The sequence below is a fragment of the Gekko japonicus genome, unplaced genomic scaffold (genome assembly GCF_001447785.1).
Source record: "Gekko japonicus isolate JY-2015 unplaced genomic scaffold, Gekko_japonicus_V1.1 scaffold795, whole genome shotgun sequence".
Lineage (NCBI taxonomy): Eukaryota > Metazoa > Chordata > Lepidosauria > Squamata > Gekkonidae > Gekko > Gekko japonicus.
The window spans coordinates 534,862-551,407 of NW_015171527.1; the positions used below are offsets into that span (position 1 = coordinate 534,862).

Consider the following 16,546-nt stretch of genomic DNA (forward strand, 5'->3'; position numbering starts at 1 on the left):
CGGCGATTCTCTTCATCTTTCTGAAACAGCAAACATACCAAGTCTGATTGGGAAACAGCTGCCTTTAGAGAAGAAGTGCACACAGTGTGCATGACACCACTCAAGACAGATTAAAACATTCACCCTCAGCACAGAGCGACTACATCAAATCAATATTGGCAATCTACTGTGTCATCCAACCCAATTCTCCTTGCCTTTTTAATGGACCTTTCAAATAAATCATTCAGGTCAGTATAATGCACAACTCCAAATTTCTTTCTAGTCAATCCATCCGTCATAGGAGTGACAGGTCCAAACAGCAAGCCATTTAAAACATGACAAAGAAATGAGGTGCCTAGCTGAGAAAGTGCAAGAGTTTTTTCTAAATATCAAAGTGCAGTTCCCTACTAGCTCCCATGCCCTATCAGAGTAATTCATAGCATTTTATCCGGCGCAAGTAACAAAAAGCAAACACTAATACATTTTTTGTCCAACTGCCTGAAATTTCCCTGCTCTTTCTTGATTTATACTTCAGTTTCAAAGATCGGCCAAATAAATAGGTCGTACAGCGCTTCCCAAAGGTGCCCAGATTTGAACTTCAACAAGTCTGTAGAGGGAAGGAGTTCCATAACTAGGGAGACAACCAGTACACCTTCATACCTGTGATGTTTGAAATTGACACACAGATCACAGTAGTTAGAGGGCATCCTTAATGTCTATCAGAGATTCTAAAAGGGCAAGTGGAAGAGGAAGCCTCTAAAGCAGGGGTGGCCAAACTTGCTTAACGTAAGAGCCACACAGAATAAACGCCAAATGTTTGAGAGCCGCAAGACATGAACAAATATTACACACACGTTTTTACTGGAAAATATGCAAATTTGCTTTTTATTAACATTAGACTGTGTGAAAGAGCCGCATGTGGCTCCCAAACTGCAGTTTGGCCACCCCTTCTCCAAAGCATGTAAAGCTTAAACTATGTCACTTTGACAGGGTTGGATCTGGCAATCTGCAGACACTTGGACTGTGGGATCTCCCCTGACCCAGTTTTGATCCCAGAAACATTTATTATCAGGTTTGAGTACTCGCATATGCCAAAAGCCACATGGGTCAGGTGGCTACAGAGAGGAAGGTATAGAAGTGCCCCATTCTTTGTCTTCTGTCAGTGGAACTCCATTCATGCAAGAGGAAGAAAGGGCCATCTTGTTCCCTTCCCCCTCCTGACTACAGCAGCCTGATTGGTGCATCTATGAGTACACTAGTCCCTAGACCTGGGGCATTAACTTTACTGGGATCAGAAACTGTTCTAGGGGATGGTTTCCAGGATCCAAGCCATGGTTTATAACTAGCACCTCCATTTGGTCAAGGAGAACCAAAAGCCACTGCAAGACCACTGGTGTGGCAACACATTTTCTAGAGAAAAATCCACAAAGTACTTTGTGGAAGAAGTACCAACTCTAAACATGACCAAGACATTTATAGCCGTTTTCGTATCAATTGTCACAAAATACAAATAATAAATAGCAGCACTTGATCACCTGCCATTTCAACTCACATCCTACTCTCCAATTATGAAGAGGAAGCCAATCATTTGACAATCTGCATGTATCCAAATGAATTTGGATGAGTTTGTTTGCATGATCATGGAACTCTGGTATAATTTTCTTGCCAGTGCCACCTCCCACCTCTTATTTTTAAAAAGGCACATTGTAAAACAGAAAAAAAAGTCTGAGATTTGAGTTGATACGTACTTCCTAGTGTCTGTGTTCCCTCAGTGTCAGCCAGTCAAACCATGAATCTTGTGATCAGTTTTTGATCTGCTAAATGCACAGTGCAAAAAGCAGGCAATGCAATCTACTGATGTGGAACATTTGATCAGCAGCTGCTAAGTGGTGATCAATTACAGGATATTCTATGCTTTAGGAAAGGGCCAAACTATGCATTGTGCTTGACATGATTTGCCAATAGGGACTTGTGGTGATACTGCAGCTGCAACTTCTCAGTGGCAACTCCTGTGTAAAAGCATTGCAGAGGCCCAATTCAGAACAAGACTGCAGTGTAAGGAGAAAAAGGGCTCCTGCCTAATCCCTGTGCCTTTTCCAGGAGCTGAAACAGCCCAGGGACCACATTATTTGCCTGGGGGGGGTGTATAACAGGGCAAATAACACACACCAGCAGGTCTTGGGCTGTTTCAGCTCCAGAAAACAGCACAGAGGAAGGCAGGATCCCCTCCTCCACCCTGTGGCACAGTCCTGATTCAACCTAGGCCCCTGCTGTGCTTTCAGGAGGTGCCACTGGGGACTCTCAGTTGTGATATGACTGCCAGTCACAATGGTGAACTCATGTAAAGTGTAACATGTAGTTTGGCCCTAAGGCAGTCAGTCCAAATAACCATGACCCTGGAGGAATGCCACTTCTAGTTCAGTTAATGAGATGATTCAGTTCAACTGGGCAAAAGCAGCTGCAAACCCCAAGCAGTTTCTGCTCAACATGGTATTACATTCAAGACAAACTTTGCCAGAGAATACTGGGGTAATTCTACCCGGAGCTCACCTTTTGTGTAACTGAGGGAGTCTGAACAAGGTACATTTGCCTAGTGAATATGTTCACTGCATAGTTCTCAACATATCCAATAATAAACCTTCTCCATTAGCTTTAAAACTAGTAGCTCCTGCCCGACAAGGTACAGGACCAACTATGTGAAGACAAGGGGAAAGAACTGCAAGACCAGCTTAAGCAAGAACAAACCATTTGAACCATATGTAAGTGGTACGAATTAAATACATAACAAACCTCTGCTTTGGCCCAGAAGTTATCTTTACTAACTCTCTTGATCTCAGACAGGGCATTTGTTTTCTGGTAGACAGATCCCTGTTATATAAAGAGAAATATATTTATTGAAACAATTTAATCACTATTTTTAAACAAATGCCAGCAAGTTGGTAACATACTTTGTACCTTTTAAGTTACCGTACAGAGAATAAATTTTCCTCAAAGCATTTTTTATTCTACCCAAACCACTCATGAGGCAATTCCATCCCCGATTTGATAAGAGATCTTATGCAAAAAAGTAACATCAGCGCATTAAGGCAATGCAGAACTGCCGTATGAAAGCTCAGCTTTGCAAGTAATCACAAGCAACATGCAGGACCCAAAACAGATTTACTAAACAGTCTGCCTCCTCTGAGTGTCACACCATAGCCTGGAGAGGCAAATCTGAAAAGCTACATGTGCAGAAACAATGATTATTTACTCTGGGTGAAATGAATTCATAGAACATGATACAGAAATTGTTAATCAGTTTGGAGTCATGGTTAGGAGCATGGACTCTAATCTAGGAGAACCAGGTTTGACTCCCCACTACTCCATATGCAACTGCTGGTGTGACCTTGGGTCAATCACAGTTCTCTCAGAGTTGTTCTCTCCAGAGCAGTCCTCGAAAGAGCTCTCTCAGCCCCACCTACCTCACAGGGTATCTGTTGTGCGGAGGGGAAGGGAAAGAAAGAGAAGAAAAGAGAGAGAGATTGGATTTATATCTTACCCTTCACTACCCAAAGGAGTCTCAGAGCAGTTTACAATCTCCTTTCCCTTCCCCTCCCAAGAGATAGTAAGCCGCTCTGAGGCTCCTTCTGGGTATAAATCCAATCTCTTCTTCTCTCCTCCTCATAATGATTTAATGATACTATATTGCTGACTAAAAAAATACAAAAAAGCTGCCCCTCGTGGTGGGGGAAGAAATGGCCACAGTGGGGATAGGGGCAGGGAAAATGGCTGCCGTGCAGGTGGGACCTGGAAAAAGGCAAATTTTCCCATTCACACAGTAGGTATGCAGGCTTTGCTGCAATCTATCCCAAAACTCTGCAGCAAAGCAGATTTGGAAGGCTCAGAGAAAGGCCAGAGAAAACCTGGGAGGTGCATGAATGCACCACAATGCTATAAGGAGGCAGGGAGACTTCCTGACAGCATCAAACTCAGGGAAAATAACCTGCATGGAAAAGGACACTGAAAACTGAAGAAACAACACTTTCCTCTACCCCAGGGATTAAAAGACACAGGCATGAGGGCCCAGTGGAGGAAAAAAAGTGCTAAACAGTCTCAGCAACATATAGCCTAAAGCCAGCTAAAAGTTTCAAAGCAAAGGAGAGACATTCTCAATTTTCTTCTGCAAGACGAATTTTTTTATAAAAAGCTAAAAGAACCTCACATGCTTAATATGATTAAAGGCCTCTGCCTTAGTTCTCCAGAGTACAGTACTAATGGTTTACACTTCAGTTTCCTTAAACTGCACCCAACATTTCTTCCCTTACAATCACTGTCAACTTCTTTCTCATCACAGCAATTTCATCCAGCAAGCAGAAGAAAAGAACCCCACTCAACAGCCACAGCAAGATGTACAGAGAATAAATTGTTGTTGTTCAGTCGCACAGTCGAGTCCGACTCTCCACGACCCCATGGACCAGATCACGCCAGGCCTTCCTGTCTTCCGCCGTCCTCTGAGGTTTGCTCAATTTCATGTTCGTTGCATCTATGACACTGTCTAACCATCTCATCCTTTGCCGTCCCCGTCTTCTTTGACCTTCAGTCTTCCCCAGCATCAGGGTCTTCTCCAGTGAGTGCTCCCTTCTCATTTGGTGGCCAAAGTATTTGAGCTTCAGTTTCATTATCTGGCCTTCCAGGGAACAGTCAGGGTTGATTTCTTTTAGGACTGACTGATTTGATCTTCTTGCAGTCCAAGGGACTCTCAAGAGTCTTCTCCAGCACCATAGTTCAAAAGAATCTATTCTTCGGCACTCGGCCTTCCTTATAGTCCAACTCTCACAGCCATAAATGACTACTGGGAATACCATTGCTTTGACCATGCGGACTTTTGTTGGCAGGGTGATGTCTTTACTTTTTATCATGTGTTTAGGTTCACCATCACTTTCCTCCCAAGGAGCAGGCGTCTTTTAATTTCATGGCTGCTGTCACAGTCTGGGGTGATCTGGGATCCCAGGAACGTGAAGTCTGTCACTACTTCCATAACTTCCCCTTCTATTTGCCAAGGTGTGATGGGGCCAGATGCCATGATCTTAGTTTTTTTGATGATGAGCTTCAAGCCCACTTTTGCGCTCTCCTCTTTTACCCTGAGCAAGAGGCTCTTTAGGTCCTCTTCACTTTCTGCCATTAGAGTGGTATCGTCTGCATATCTGAGGTTGTTGATCTTTTCCCCAGCAATCTTAATAAATAAATAATGGTTCTTAAATGTGGCAGTGGACTAACTTCCCCACAAGAACCTACAAAGATTCTGGTGAGATGCTGCTTTGCATGTTATCACTGGTGGAGATTCAACAGAGGGCAAGGTGTGATAGGGACTTTTTGGTGGCAACATCAAGATTGTGCAATGTCTTCCCCTATGAAGCATGACTAGCATATTATTCAGCAGCCTTTAAGAGGGCAGTCAAAAACTTACCTCTTTTGCCAGGATTCTGGTTTGATGTAAGAGACCTTAAATCTCTGAAGGATGGTTGATGTTTATAACTACCCCAGCGGCTTCCTTGACAGATAATTTGTTATTTGTGGATTTTTCTCTTCTGTCTTGTGACAGTATTTTAACAAATAAAGCTCAGGTGCAAAGTCTGCTTCTATACAAGCCGCCCTGAGCCCATTTTGGGGGGTACAGCAGGGTATAAATAAATAAACAGTGCAAATAGTCCTTTTCCTCTTGGTTTCTACTTACCAATCTGAGCATGTATTACCCAAATCTGATACATTACCTCTGCCATTTTAAAAGCTCCCAGCATTTAAGTAAACCATCACTTCTCTGAAATCCATCTAGAAGTCTTCCATATCTTAACTATATACATTTTTTGCTAATATAAATACAGCATTACGTTGCTCTCTGTGTAGATACAGCCAAACTCAATTGTATCTAGGTCAATAACATGCAAGAGAATAATTTTAAGATTCAATATGACAAGTGAGGGAACTGTAGCAGTGCCCGCCATGACATCCAGAAGCAAGCAGCAATGCCTCAGGTTGTGCAATGTCCTTCCCTATGAAACATGACTAGTGGTTCCCACTCCCTCCCCCCCGGCTGTCCTCCTTGTCACCTGCCTGCAGCATTTGGGGAGGGGGAATGGAACCAGGTCTTCTTCCCACACCTTCTTCCTCACCATTCCTTGTTGCCTGCCTGCCCGCCCACATGCCTGACATATACAGTGACAGGCAGATGCTCCTCCTTTTTCCAAAGAGGCAGCTGACATAATGTCGCGAAACCTCAATCTTTCCTGAAAATGTTAATTTTTAAAACAATTTCTTTTTTCATATTTTTTTTTGCAATATCTGCCCCATTCTCTGGGTTTTTTGTTCTGCAAAGGGGCCAGGTTCAAAATTAGATATATGACATCTACCAATTTTCCACGTGCACTTCCCCAACAGAAGACAAGAAAACCACAATTACAGGGCCTTGCCACCAAACATACCAAAGTGTTCACACTGCTTCCAGCAAAGAGAACTGTAAGTCTTCTGCTGAGGTAATACGGTTGTACATTTTTAGCTGTTATTATATCAGAGACACGCCACTGAGGAAAACTTGTAATTAGAATTCCAAATGGGTTTCCAAGTGCTACCTTCAAATGTCTTTTCTAAATCTGCTTCCCACACCTTTGTATAGAAAAGCTGCATAAAAATCTCGCAAGTTTGAATCGAATTATATCATACAGATAATATACAGTATCGACTGTGATCACAAAACATTTCAGTCACGAAAGAGTTTTGAGTGGCACTGTGACTCCTATACGTGAAGAGTATGATGAACTGAAGATTATACCATGGTCTTACATTCTGCCAAGTCTTTCTACACACATTCTCAATAGGATGTTGACCCTGCCTCTTTAGGTTTTTGGTTTTTTCCAGAAAAAGCAAGAACTAATTCTAAATGTCCAAAGAAAGAAGCAGCCATAGATGACTTTTTAAATATATCAAGCAGGGATAACTTTCACATCTAATTCTGTAGAAGGGCTTCTTGCCCATCAGTCCCAGAGATAAACTTGCAGAATTTGCCAAGTAGGCCAGGAATTCTGCCTGGGGATATAAAAGTTACCTTTTTCTTTTTTAACCTTTGAGCCAATGCACTGAGATTTCAACACTGATCAAAGCAGATCCTCTGTATTATCACAATGAAGTTCCAAGACAAACAGTCTTGTGTGAAGCTGTACTCAGCTTACTTAAGGTTTACTTACAATGCAAGAGATAAATTTTGGTCCAAGTCCCAGGCAGAAGAGCCCAGCACCCCAGCTATTCATCTGAGTAACTGAGCACGCAATCCTAAACGGCTCTACTCAGAATTAAGTCCCATTATATTAAATGGGAACTTACTCCCAGAAAAGTATTCTTAGGATTTCACTGTCAGACCCAGATTCTCCATCCTGTATACCAGAGGAACTCACCACTGGAGGCTGAGGACTTGAATCCTGAAACTTGCTGCCTTCTTTGTGAAAGTTGTAGTTTGCTCCTGAAGCCTTGGCCACTTTCTCCATGATAACTTCAGGTTCCACATCCTCCTCAGCCCGAGCATTTATCGTCACATGAGCACCCTGTAAAACAATGCAGACAAAGTACAGCCGGAGGTCAGGAACGTATATCAAGGTGCTAACCGTAAAGCAAGCTTCCTGTGTATACCTCGCTATAGTCTATTGCCCCATAACAACTAGGGTTAAGCAGTACTGTTAGGGAGCTTACTTTTTCTGCAAAAAGCAGTACCCAGTCACCACAAGCCAGAGCTGTGAAGGGAAGAAATTCAAAACGAAGGAACTGACATGGCCAAGCAGTGTTTAAAAATCCCTATTTTGTTTTGTTTTTTTCCCTGCGCCAACTATAGAGATGCAGCAGATCAGAGTTTAGAGTGGTCAGCAGTCCACAAATTATAGCCTGGAGAACTATTAAGTCTAAAAAAGACTATGACAGTAGCTCAAAAGAGTCAAGAAAAGGAAGTGTGAATTAAAAATAGGACCTTCTTCCCCACCAGTATTCATTTTTAATGTTCACATGTTAAAGGAATAAACCAATAAGAAAATCAACTGCAGGCCACAGAATTCGGCATTCATGGTTACACATTCTAGTGTCAGGCAAATACCATTATATTTGTCTCTACTCCCATTCTGGAGGCAGGCTGAACTGCTTATATTTTGCTCTTGTTCCTAGCAAAGACAAGAACTGTGAATCATATGCACATTTTGGATGAGAATATCAGTTTTCATTTTTAAGACCTTCTCTGGCTCCCACTTTATGAAGTGCCTGCTAAACATGCAAAAACCAAAGTGAGTCTGAGGAAAAACTCAGCCCCCCATTCCTCCCCCTCTCCTTCAGCATTCCTTGACAAAATCTTCTGCAAAATGAACCAATTAGCATATGCAAAAATAAGCAGATTCTGCTTATCTGTGCAATGCATTCTGAGCACAGGGCTCGAGGTGGGGGTTAGTGGATATATTTGGGGCACAGACTATGACAGATGTGGACACAGGAAAGCCTAAGCTAGCATGGTGTACTGTTCGAATGTGTTTAGAAGGTAACATCTCCACTCAGGCCTATGAACTTGCCTTCATGTAGCCTGAACTGAATACTATGATCCAAGCCAAGCATCTGGGATACTTGGCAGGAAACAAATTAGTACTAAAAGGGTTAGAGGAGCCCAAAATTGTGAGAGAGTGATACTAAAGACTAAATGGAGGACTGAAATACTGCAAGCAAGCTCTTCCAGTTACTCAGTAATTCCCTCTCTTTAGGTTGTGTTGTATAGTTTGGTATCTGGTGCTTGCTTCATGGTCTTTGACTGGCTGGTGGCCAATACAAACTACTGGAATGTGAGTCACACCTCATCTGCCTTCGTGGGGTCTGAAGGAAGCCCGGTTTGCGGTTTGAATCTGGACACTGTGAGAAAACCCTGCAGTTTGCTGGCAAGCAGTAGCCTTTGGGAGATGCAAGAATGTGTTGCAGCTTTGGAGGGGTGGAGAGAAATCTGATGCTGTTTCAAGATTAGTATTCCCTGTTAGGGTGCCTGCCTGCTTCCTCCCCACTGCTCAACTTCTACACAGGTTATCATAACAGGACTGTACACTTTCAAGGCTCTCTCACCTTAAGGAAACTGGCCCAGTGTGCAGCCGCCCCAGAAACTTCCCACTCAAGGAAATGGGGAACACAAAGCATTATTTTTCAGCTTCCAAGAGGATTTGCCTTTTACACAAAGACTGCAAAGCTGTTTATGTGGGAGGGCATTCAATTGAAAGAAAAGGGGATTACGGAGAATAAAATGTAGATTAAATACCTTTAAGAAGTTTGCTACAGTGCTGACATGGTTGGCACAGGCTCCCTTTCTCACATCGTTAACACCTTCGCCAGTCTACCAAAAGGAAGCATCAGACATTTGATGTATGACCCCCCTATTTAACGGATAAGATACTGTACATACACGGAGCTGTCAACTTGCACATGGAGGACAAAGGATAAGGAAAAGAAGTATCACATAACAGACAAAAAAGTAGGTAGCTGTGTTGGTTTAAAGAAAAACCCAAAAAACAAAAGTAATTTAATACCTTTGATATTTAATACCTTTGATCAGGGGTGGCCAAACTGTGGCTCAGGAGCCATATGCGGCTCTTTCACACATATTGTGCAGCTCCCAGCAGAGCGGCTGGGGAAGTAAAGGGGAGGCATGTTTCCCCTATTGGTCTTCCCTTCTCCAGCCAGTGTTTCCCACCCTGAGTAGCCTTGAGGTGTGTGTGGGGGGAGCAGAGAAAGAATGTAACTAACTTTAAATGCATTCTCAAAGCCCCCCCCCCCAGGCTTGGAGGAGGCATTTGTCTCTTAGAATCCCTTCTCCAAGCCAAGCCAGCCAGCGCGGGGGGCTTGGAGGATGCATTTAAATTTAAAGTTGTTTCTTTCTACCTCTCCCTCCCCATCTAAAGTTAAATGTGTTCTCCAAACCCCACCAGACCAGCAGACTGGCTTGGCTCGGAGAAGGCATTTGTCTCTTTAATTTAATTTAATATGCTAATTTGTATTAAGTTCAATAAAAGCATGTGTGTTCATGCCTTGTAGCTCTCAAGCACCTGACATTTTTTCTATGTGGCTCTTATGTTAAGCAAGTTTGGCCACCCCCGCCTTTGATTAAGATCAACCAAAATAACACAACAGAGCATGCAAACTTTTGAGTTCTCTAGAACTCTTAATCAATCTAGATGTTAAAAAAGTATATGGGGGGAAACACCCTCAGTTAACTGAAAGCAAATATCAGAATGAGACAAATACCTAACCCTACTTTGCCTTCATTCAACTCCCCCCACCAGCCTATTTATATTAACTTTATTGATTTACTTTATTATTGGTGTATATTAACTTTACTGACTTTATTTATAACCATTTATCATTACAAGATCCCTCACCTACACCCTAGGCCAGAGACTGTTATGTAAAGAATGCACAGACCACTAAACTAGAGAAACAACCACTCCACTCCATTTTGTTTACTGATATCAAATCCCTCCAACTTCCATTGAAGGAGTGCTCATTGGGACAGCACTAAAACCAGGCAGCCCTCTACTGCACCTGAATTCCATTCCAGCAAAGACCCCCACCCTCCTCCAGCTTCCAGTTGCCATCCATGGGACCACCAGGAAGTGGGCAAGGAAGAACCAGGCAGCCCCTCCCTCTGCCTGAATTCAGCTGAGCTGAGAATCCCCTCTATGAAGAACATTTATACTGAACTTTAATCATAAGACTTATTACAGCCCTCATAACAAATGAGTTTGACACTCCTGGAGTAAATGAACTAAAAAAGCACAAGGAACATCTGCAGAACCTTTCATGTTTATGTAGTTTTCCCCAGAGAAGTCTTAGGGGCCTACCAACTAGCACCACTGAGGCAAATCTATTTACCCACTTTCCAGCAGCTAGTTTTCTTTCCGGACTGTTTATTCTTAAATATTACCATGTGTTTACTTTATCACTCAGCATTTCCCTGACAGTTATGATGTGTTTCAAGAGGAGCTAAAGATTGCTAGGCTGCTGGATCACTCTTGAATCTTTTGTGAGTCGCATTAAGGCTTAAAAAATTAACACTGATGTGAATACGTCTACTGTTCATCCAAAAGCATAAAAGTATATTTGTATTTTTAGTTCTTTAAATATTTAGGAATGTGATCTGAACAAATTAAAATATTTCACCAGCAGCCTACTCTGAGTAAAGAAACACAAGATGTGTAAAAACCTATAGTCAATGGGACTTGCCCCCACATCAAAAGTACACAGGATTGGCCCTGACCTGGACAGCCCAGGCAAGTCCAGTCTTGTCAGATCTTGGAAGTGAAGGACAGCCCCTGGCAAGTACTTGGAAGGACGACCTCCAAGGAATACCAGAGCCGGGACGCAGAGGCAGGTTATCAAGCCAACTCTCTGAAATGTCCTAGCCCCACTAGGGGTTGCCAGAAGTCACCATGATTTCTAGGCACGCAAGCGCACACACACAAAAAATACTCACAAAAATAGTAAAAAAAGAAGAAGTACATAGGATTGCAGCCCCAATGTTTCTGGCTTTTTCCACCTGGAGTCAGTCACTGGAAGAAGCTGAGGCTCAATGGAATACTTTGTAGACAGGTACCAGGTTCATTCCCCAGCATCTCCGGTTAAAAGGACCAGGCAGTAGGTGATGTGGAGGGTCTATGGCTGAGATCCTGGAGAGCTGCTGCCAGTCTGAGTAGGCAGTACTGACTTTGATGGACCTGATTCACTATGGCTGCGGTCACACACAGTAGATAATCCACTTTCCAACTGGATTTTGCCAGTTCACAAAGTAAAATCCAGTTGGAAAGTGCACTGAAAGTGGATTGAAAGTGGATTATTTAGTGTGTGTGACTGCAGCCTATAAGGCAGCTCCATGAGTGTTCACTGTGATCAGAAAATGAATTTTTGGGTCAAAGAAGGGATCTATGCCTCTTGACTTTTCAAACATTGTCAGTAATGATTTTATACTTAATTATTTCATTACAAAGAAAGGAGTACTGTACCTTTTAAAAAAAGAAAAATATGATTGTTAAGTTGCAGAAATAAATGGAATTACATTCCACGTACCCAATTGACAAGTACATATTTGGGCAAACCGGAATTGGGGTCTTTCACCCTGCAGAAAGCGTACATCACTTTCCCACTGTTGAGTTCTTCCACCATCTCCTCCAGACCACCATCTATATATAATCATTTGACAAGAAAGAAAGAAAAGTAAAGTGAAAGTAACCCAACAGAGTCAACCAAAACCTGTCACGCAAGTACAGAACACTAGATGCACATATTGTACTATTACAAAGTGTAATTTCTATTTGCCTGAATTGATTACCAATAAGGGAGCTGGAATCCAAAGAATCTTTTTGGTTCAATGCAAGGGGCATGTTTGGCTTTCCCCCCCGCCATGAATATCTGCTTCTAATCCCCACACACCTCAAACTGTTTTGGAAAGTCCATTCTAGTTTGTGTCAAAGCAGTTTGCTGTGCCAAACAGGGACCTACAGTTCAAGAAAAAGGTCTTTGGGCTACAAGAACTAGCCCCACAGTTATCTGGACAATCATTTACATAACTCTACCAATACGGCTGATCTTCCACAACGTACAGAAGGACATGGAAAATTCCACATTCAAATTCCAGTTCAACTTGTGAAGCGTGCTAGATGGCATTAGACCAACCCCTCCCCAAACCCTTTCAGCCTAACATAACCTCCTGCACAGCTTTCTGAGAGAAAGGGAGCTAAAAATTGTTCAATGCACTATACTCTGAATGTGAAACAATGAAAATAGTTTCGGTAACAGTTACAAGCCACTATGAATTTATATTGGAAAATCCAGCTGTTGTGGTTGGTGCAGTTACCAAAGGAACATGTATAGGCACTATTGTTTAATTGAACCACTGAGCAAGGTAAAAATATTATTCTAGAACTATTGCAGCACTATTACCGAAGTAATCACAAAAACTAACCACTCTTGCAGTTGTCAAAGTTCCTACTGAAGTTGCTCAGGGAACACAAAGCTGAGTAGCAAGACTTAACAGTTATAACTGTTAATCAGTAGATTAGAAAAACAATAAGACCTAGCATATATTTTTAAGTGCAAGCTTCAAGAGTACAGGTACTTGAAGTGCAGTTGGAAGCAGCGGGCTGTTCATCTTCTTTTCACAGCATTGTTACCACCCCGCCACCACCCATAAAAACAGGCTTTCGCCCTCCGATTCCCAGCATTACCCTTGGCTCATACTACCTGCCACAGTCCCAACCATTTCACTCTTCACTGCCAAAAGACATCTAAGTACTACAGCGACAAAATGCACTCTCTGCACAATTGAGACATTAAAGCATCTCTGGCTGATTTCCATAATTTGTGCATTTAGATTTTCACAGCAGAACCTGAGGGCGTGTGTCTTGGCAGAAACTGGTATCCTTGATGCAAGAAAGTGGTACAATCTGACAATCTCACTTGCAGTCTGGATCTAAACGTGTTTCCTCAGAAGGAAGCCCCACCAGGTTCAATGGGATACAATTTCCTGTTAAGTAAGCTTAGGACTGCAGCCTTAAGAAAGGATATTTTTTTCTTAGAATTTGGTGTAACGGCTTCAAAAGGAAATGCAGTTTCTCCACAAAGTGGTTCCTCCCCTCCCCTCCCCTCCCACGAAACAAACCTATTTCCACTCAGTAAACCTTTTCTTCATGCAATAGAAGACTTCCTTCAAGCTGTTTTAACAGTCAAGAATTTTAGTTCCTCTAAATAGGAAGCAGCCATCCGCAAACATACAAGATGTGAACAGACTGATACTTTCGGTCCAAGCCACGGCTGACTTTTTACTTCTCCTCCTTGGTAATCTTCCCCAAACGAAGGTTAGTGAACTACTCAGCGCTGTCAGCTACTTCCCATTTCTACAGCTCAAAAACAAAAAACCTACATGATCAATGTTCCTGAATTGAGGTTCTCTTTTCCACAGACCTCCACACTGGAAAGAGGCCCAATGCCCTTAACAGTTGTATACAAAGAATAATTTCTGTTGATGTTGCATTATGATAGATAAAGCAGCCCCAGAGAAAAACCTGCACCTGCCAGAGGTTTTCTACACATGATAAAAGCATCAGAGTCCAGTCTCCAGGAAGAAAAGACTTGGTAACATCAAAGAATGTTAACTTTAAAGCCGCAATATCACAATTTGATTTACATCACACCAAATCAAGATTTCCACTTTATCATAGACTAAGAAAAAGGCCCATTGTGGAAATAAATACAACGACCTCTAGAAAGAGGCTCTGGGCGGGTGCCCCGGCCTTGGACACTCAGTGTCAATTTGCTGTGGCGACCTCAGCAGGGTATAATGACACTGAGTCCACCATTTTCTCCAGAGGAACTGATCTCTGCTACCTAAAGAACAGTTGTAATTTTGAGTGATCTCCAGCTCTCACCTGGAGATTAGCAACGATGGTTCCCCAGAAGGGAATAGTTGGTTTGGAGGGTGGAGTCTATGGCTTCGTACCTGTCCGAGGTCCCACACCTCCTGAAACCTCACCCTCTCCAGGCTCCATCCCTCACCTCTCCAGGAATTTCCCACCTGGAGTTGGCAACCTTATCTCCTTCCCAGCCAATCAACAACCTACCTTTATTTCCCCCTCACTCTTCAGCTTTCCACCCCCCACACACCTGCAGCCTCTCCCCTGCTCTGAAGCTCTGACTGCTACGTCACATTGGCTGTCATATGGGGGCCACCTCAGCAGCATATAAGGATACAGAGCCCACCATTTTCTCCAGGGGAACTGATCTCTGCCATCTGGAAAGCAGTTGTAATTCTGAGTGATCTCCAGTCCTCACCTGGAGATTGGATACATTTTACCTCAGAACAGAAAACTGTTTAGAATGTTAGAGGCAAAAGCCAATCAAATCGCATATGCAAATGACCTCTGTGTTCCGAGGCAAAGGCCAATGAGGCTGCATATGCAAATAACCTCTGTGTTCTGATTGGCTATGGGGGGGGAGGAACAGCAAAATGTTTAGAATGTTGGAGGCAGGACTCAGGCAAAGCAGCCAGTGGATAGGGAGACCCTCTGAATGACAGATCAGAGAGCGAACTGATTTTGGAGCGTGTGGAATGTTCTAGAGAAGTGCCACTACCATACGTTTTTTATCTATAAGGGAGATTAAAAGCCACGGTTTGAGTTTCCAAACATAAAGGTAAACTACAGCATGTTTTAGCTCCATTTGTCAGCTTTCATCTTCCATTTGCTTGGCGCTCCAACTGCTATAGCACGGGGACCTCCTGTGTGTATGTGTGCTGAGTGCTGTCAAGTTGCTTATGGTGACCCTATGAACTATTAACTTCAAAACGTCCTATTGTTAACAGTCTTGCTAAAGTCTTGCAAACTGAGGGTCATGGCTTCCTTGACTAAGTCAATCCTTGACTGAGTCAATCCATCTTATGTTGGGTCTTCCTCTCTTCCTGCTGCCTTCAACATTTCCTGGCAGTATTGTCTTTCCCAGTGACTCTTGTCTTCTCATAATGTGACCATAATACAATAGCCTGAGGTACAGCAATACCCATAAGTCTGATTTGTCAATTCAAAACAGCAGGCCAAGGCTATGGCTTCTGATTCTGGTTTACATGGCTGAAAAGAATGGTTTGTCAATACAGACTGCCTCGCTAACCAGTTATACTTCCTCAGCTCTGGTTAGATCTGGATGAAGAAACTGTGTACACATTTTGGAGGAGAAAGTTTAATGTGAAGTTTCTGGCCTTTATATATATACTTCAACCAATCAATGCATGATGGCAATAGTGACGTTACAAAATTAATGCAAGAATGCGCTTTGTGCATATGGTAGACTCACTGTAATTCAGGATCTCCCCTTTTACTCAAAAGTTTGTTAGTACTTAACACTAATAACATGCTGTTTGACCCTGCCACATTATATGTAACATCTCACACATTAAATACAATGTTAAATCAGGCAACCTGTCCAGTAGTCAGATGCAGATTGGCCATTAAGGACACTTGGAAAACATCCCAGTGGGCTGGGGGCCTGAGAGGCTGCCTACCCCCACTGGGGTCATCCCAAGCAAGGAGTGGCCCTCATCCCACTCTGGTCAGTTCTTGTAGTCACCACAAGGAAGCCAGCTGTCCCAATCCTGCATAGGGTGGAACAGCAGCTGCCACTGCCACAAGGAAGACAGCTTCCCTTGCCTCATATGCAGGGAAGCCACTACTGGCACATGGGAGCCAGCTTTTGGTCCTTCCACCACTCTGCTTGGAGTGGGTATGGAGCCCTTTCCAGGGCCATTTTTGCATCCTAGTCCACCCCTGCTAGTAGTTCACAATTTCTTTCATCTTTTCTTGTATCCCTTAAAAATACACAAAGGTTGGCTTTAAGTTTTCTAAGTTTCACTTCCACATAACCCAAGAAAAACACTCAGGCCCCGGTCACATGGCAAAGTTGCCATGGGAGAGGCACGGATGGTGGGCGGATTATCTGGGCGTGATCACACCCCAACATCTGGGAAGTGGAGCGCACCCGTGGCTTACTG

General features: G+C 43.0%; 1 protein-coding gene across 1 annotated transcript in view; it reads right to left on the reverse strand.

The window, feature by feature from the left end:
* DBNL (drebrin-like) overlaps positions 1–16,546 on the reverse strand; it is a 38,303-nt gene that overhangs the window by 18,642 nt on the left and 3,115 nt on the right. The window contains exons 3-7 of the mRNA XM_015419505.1: positions 12,079–12,191; positions 9,278–9,352; positions 7,404–7,550; positions 2,770–2,847; positions 5–20 (exon numbers count right to left, since the gene is read on the reverse strand). Coding sequence (XP_015274991.1) covers positions 5–20; positions 2,770–2,847; positions 7,404–7,550; positions 9,278–9,352; positions 12,079–12,191 — 429 coding nt within the window. The remainder of the gene's footprint in view (positions 1–4; positions 21–2,769; positions 2,848–7,403; positions 7,551–9,277; positions 9,353–12,078; positions 12,192–16,546) is intronic.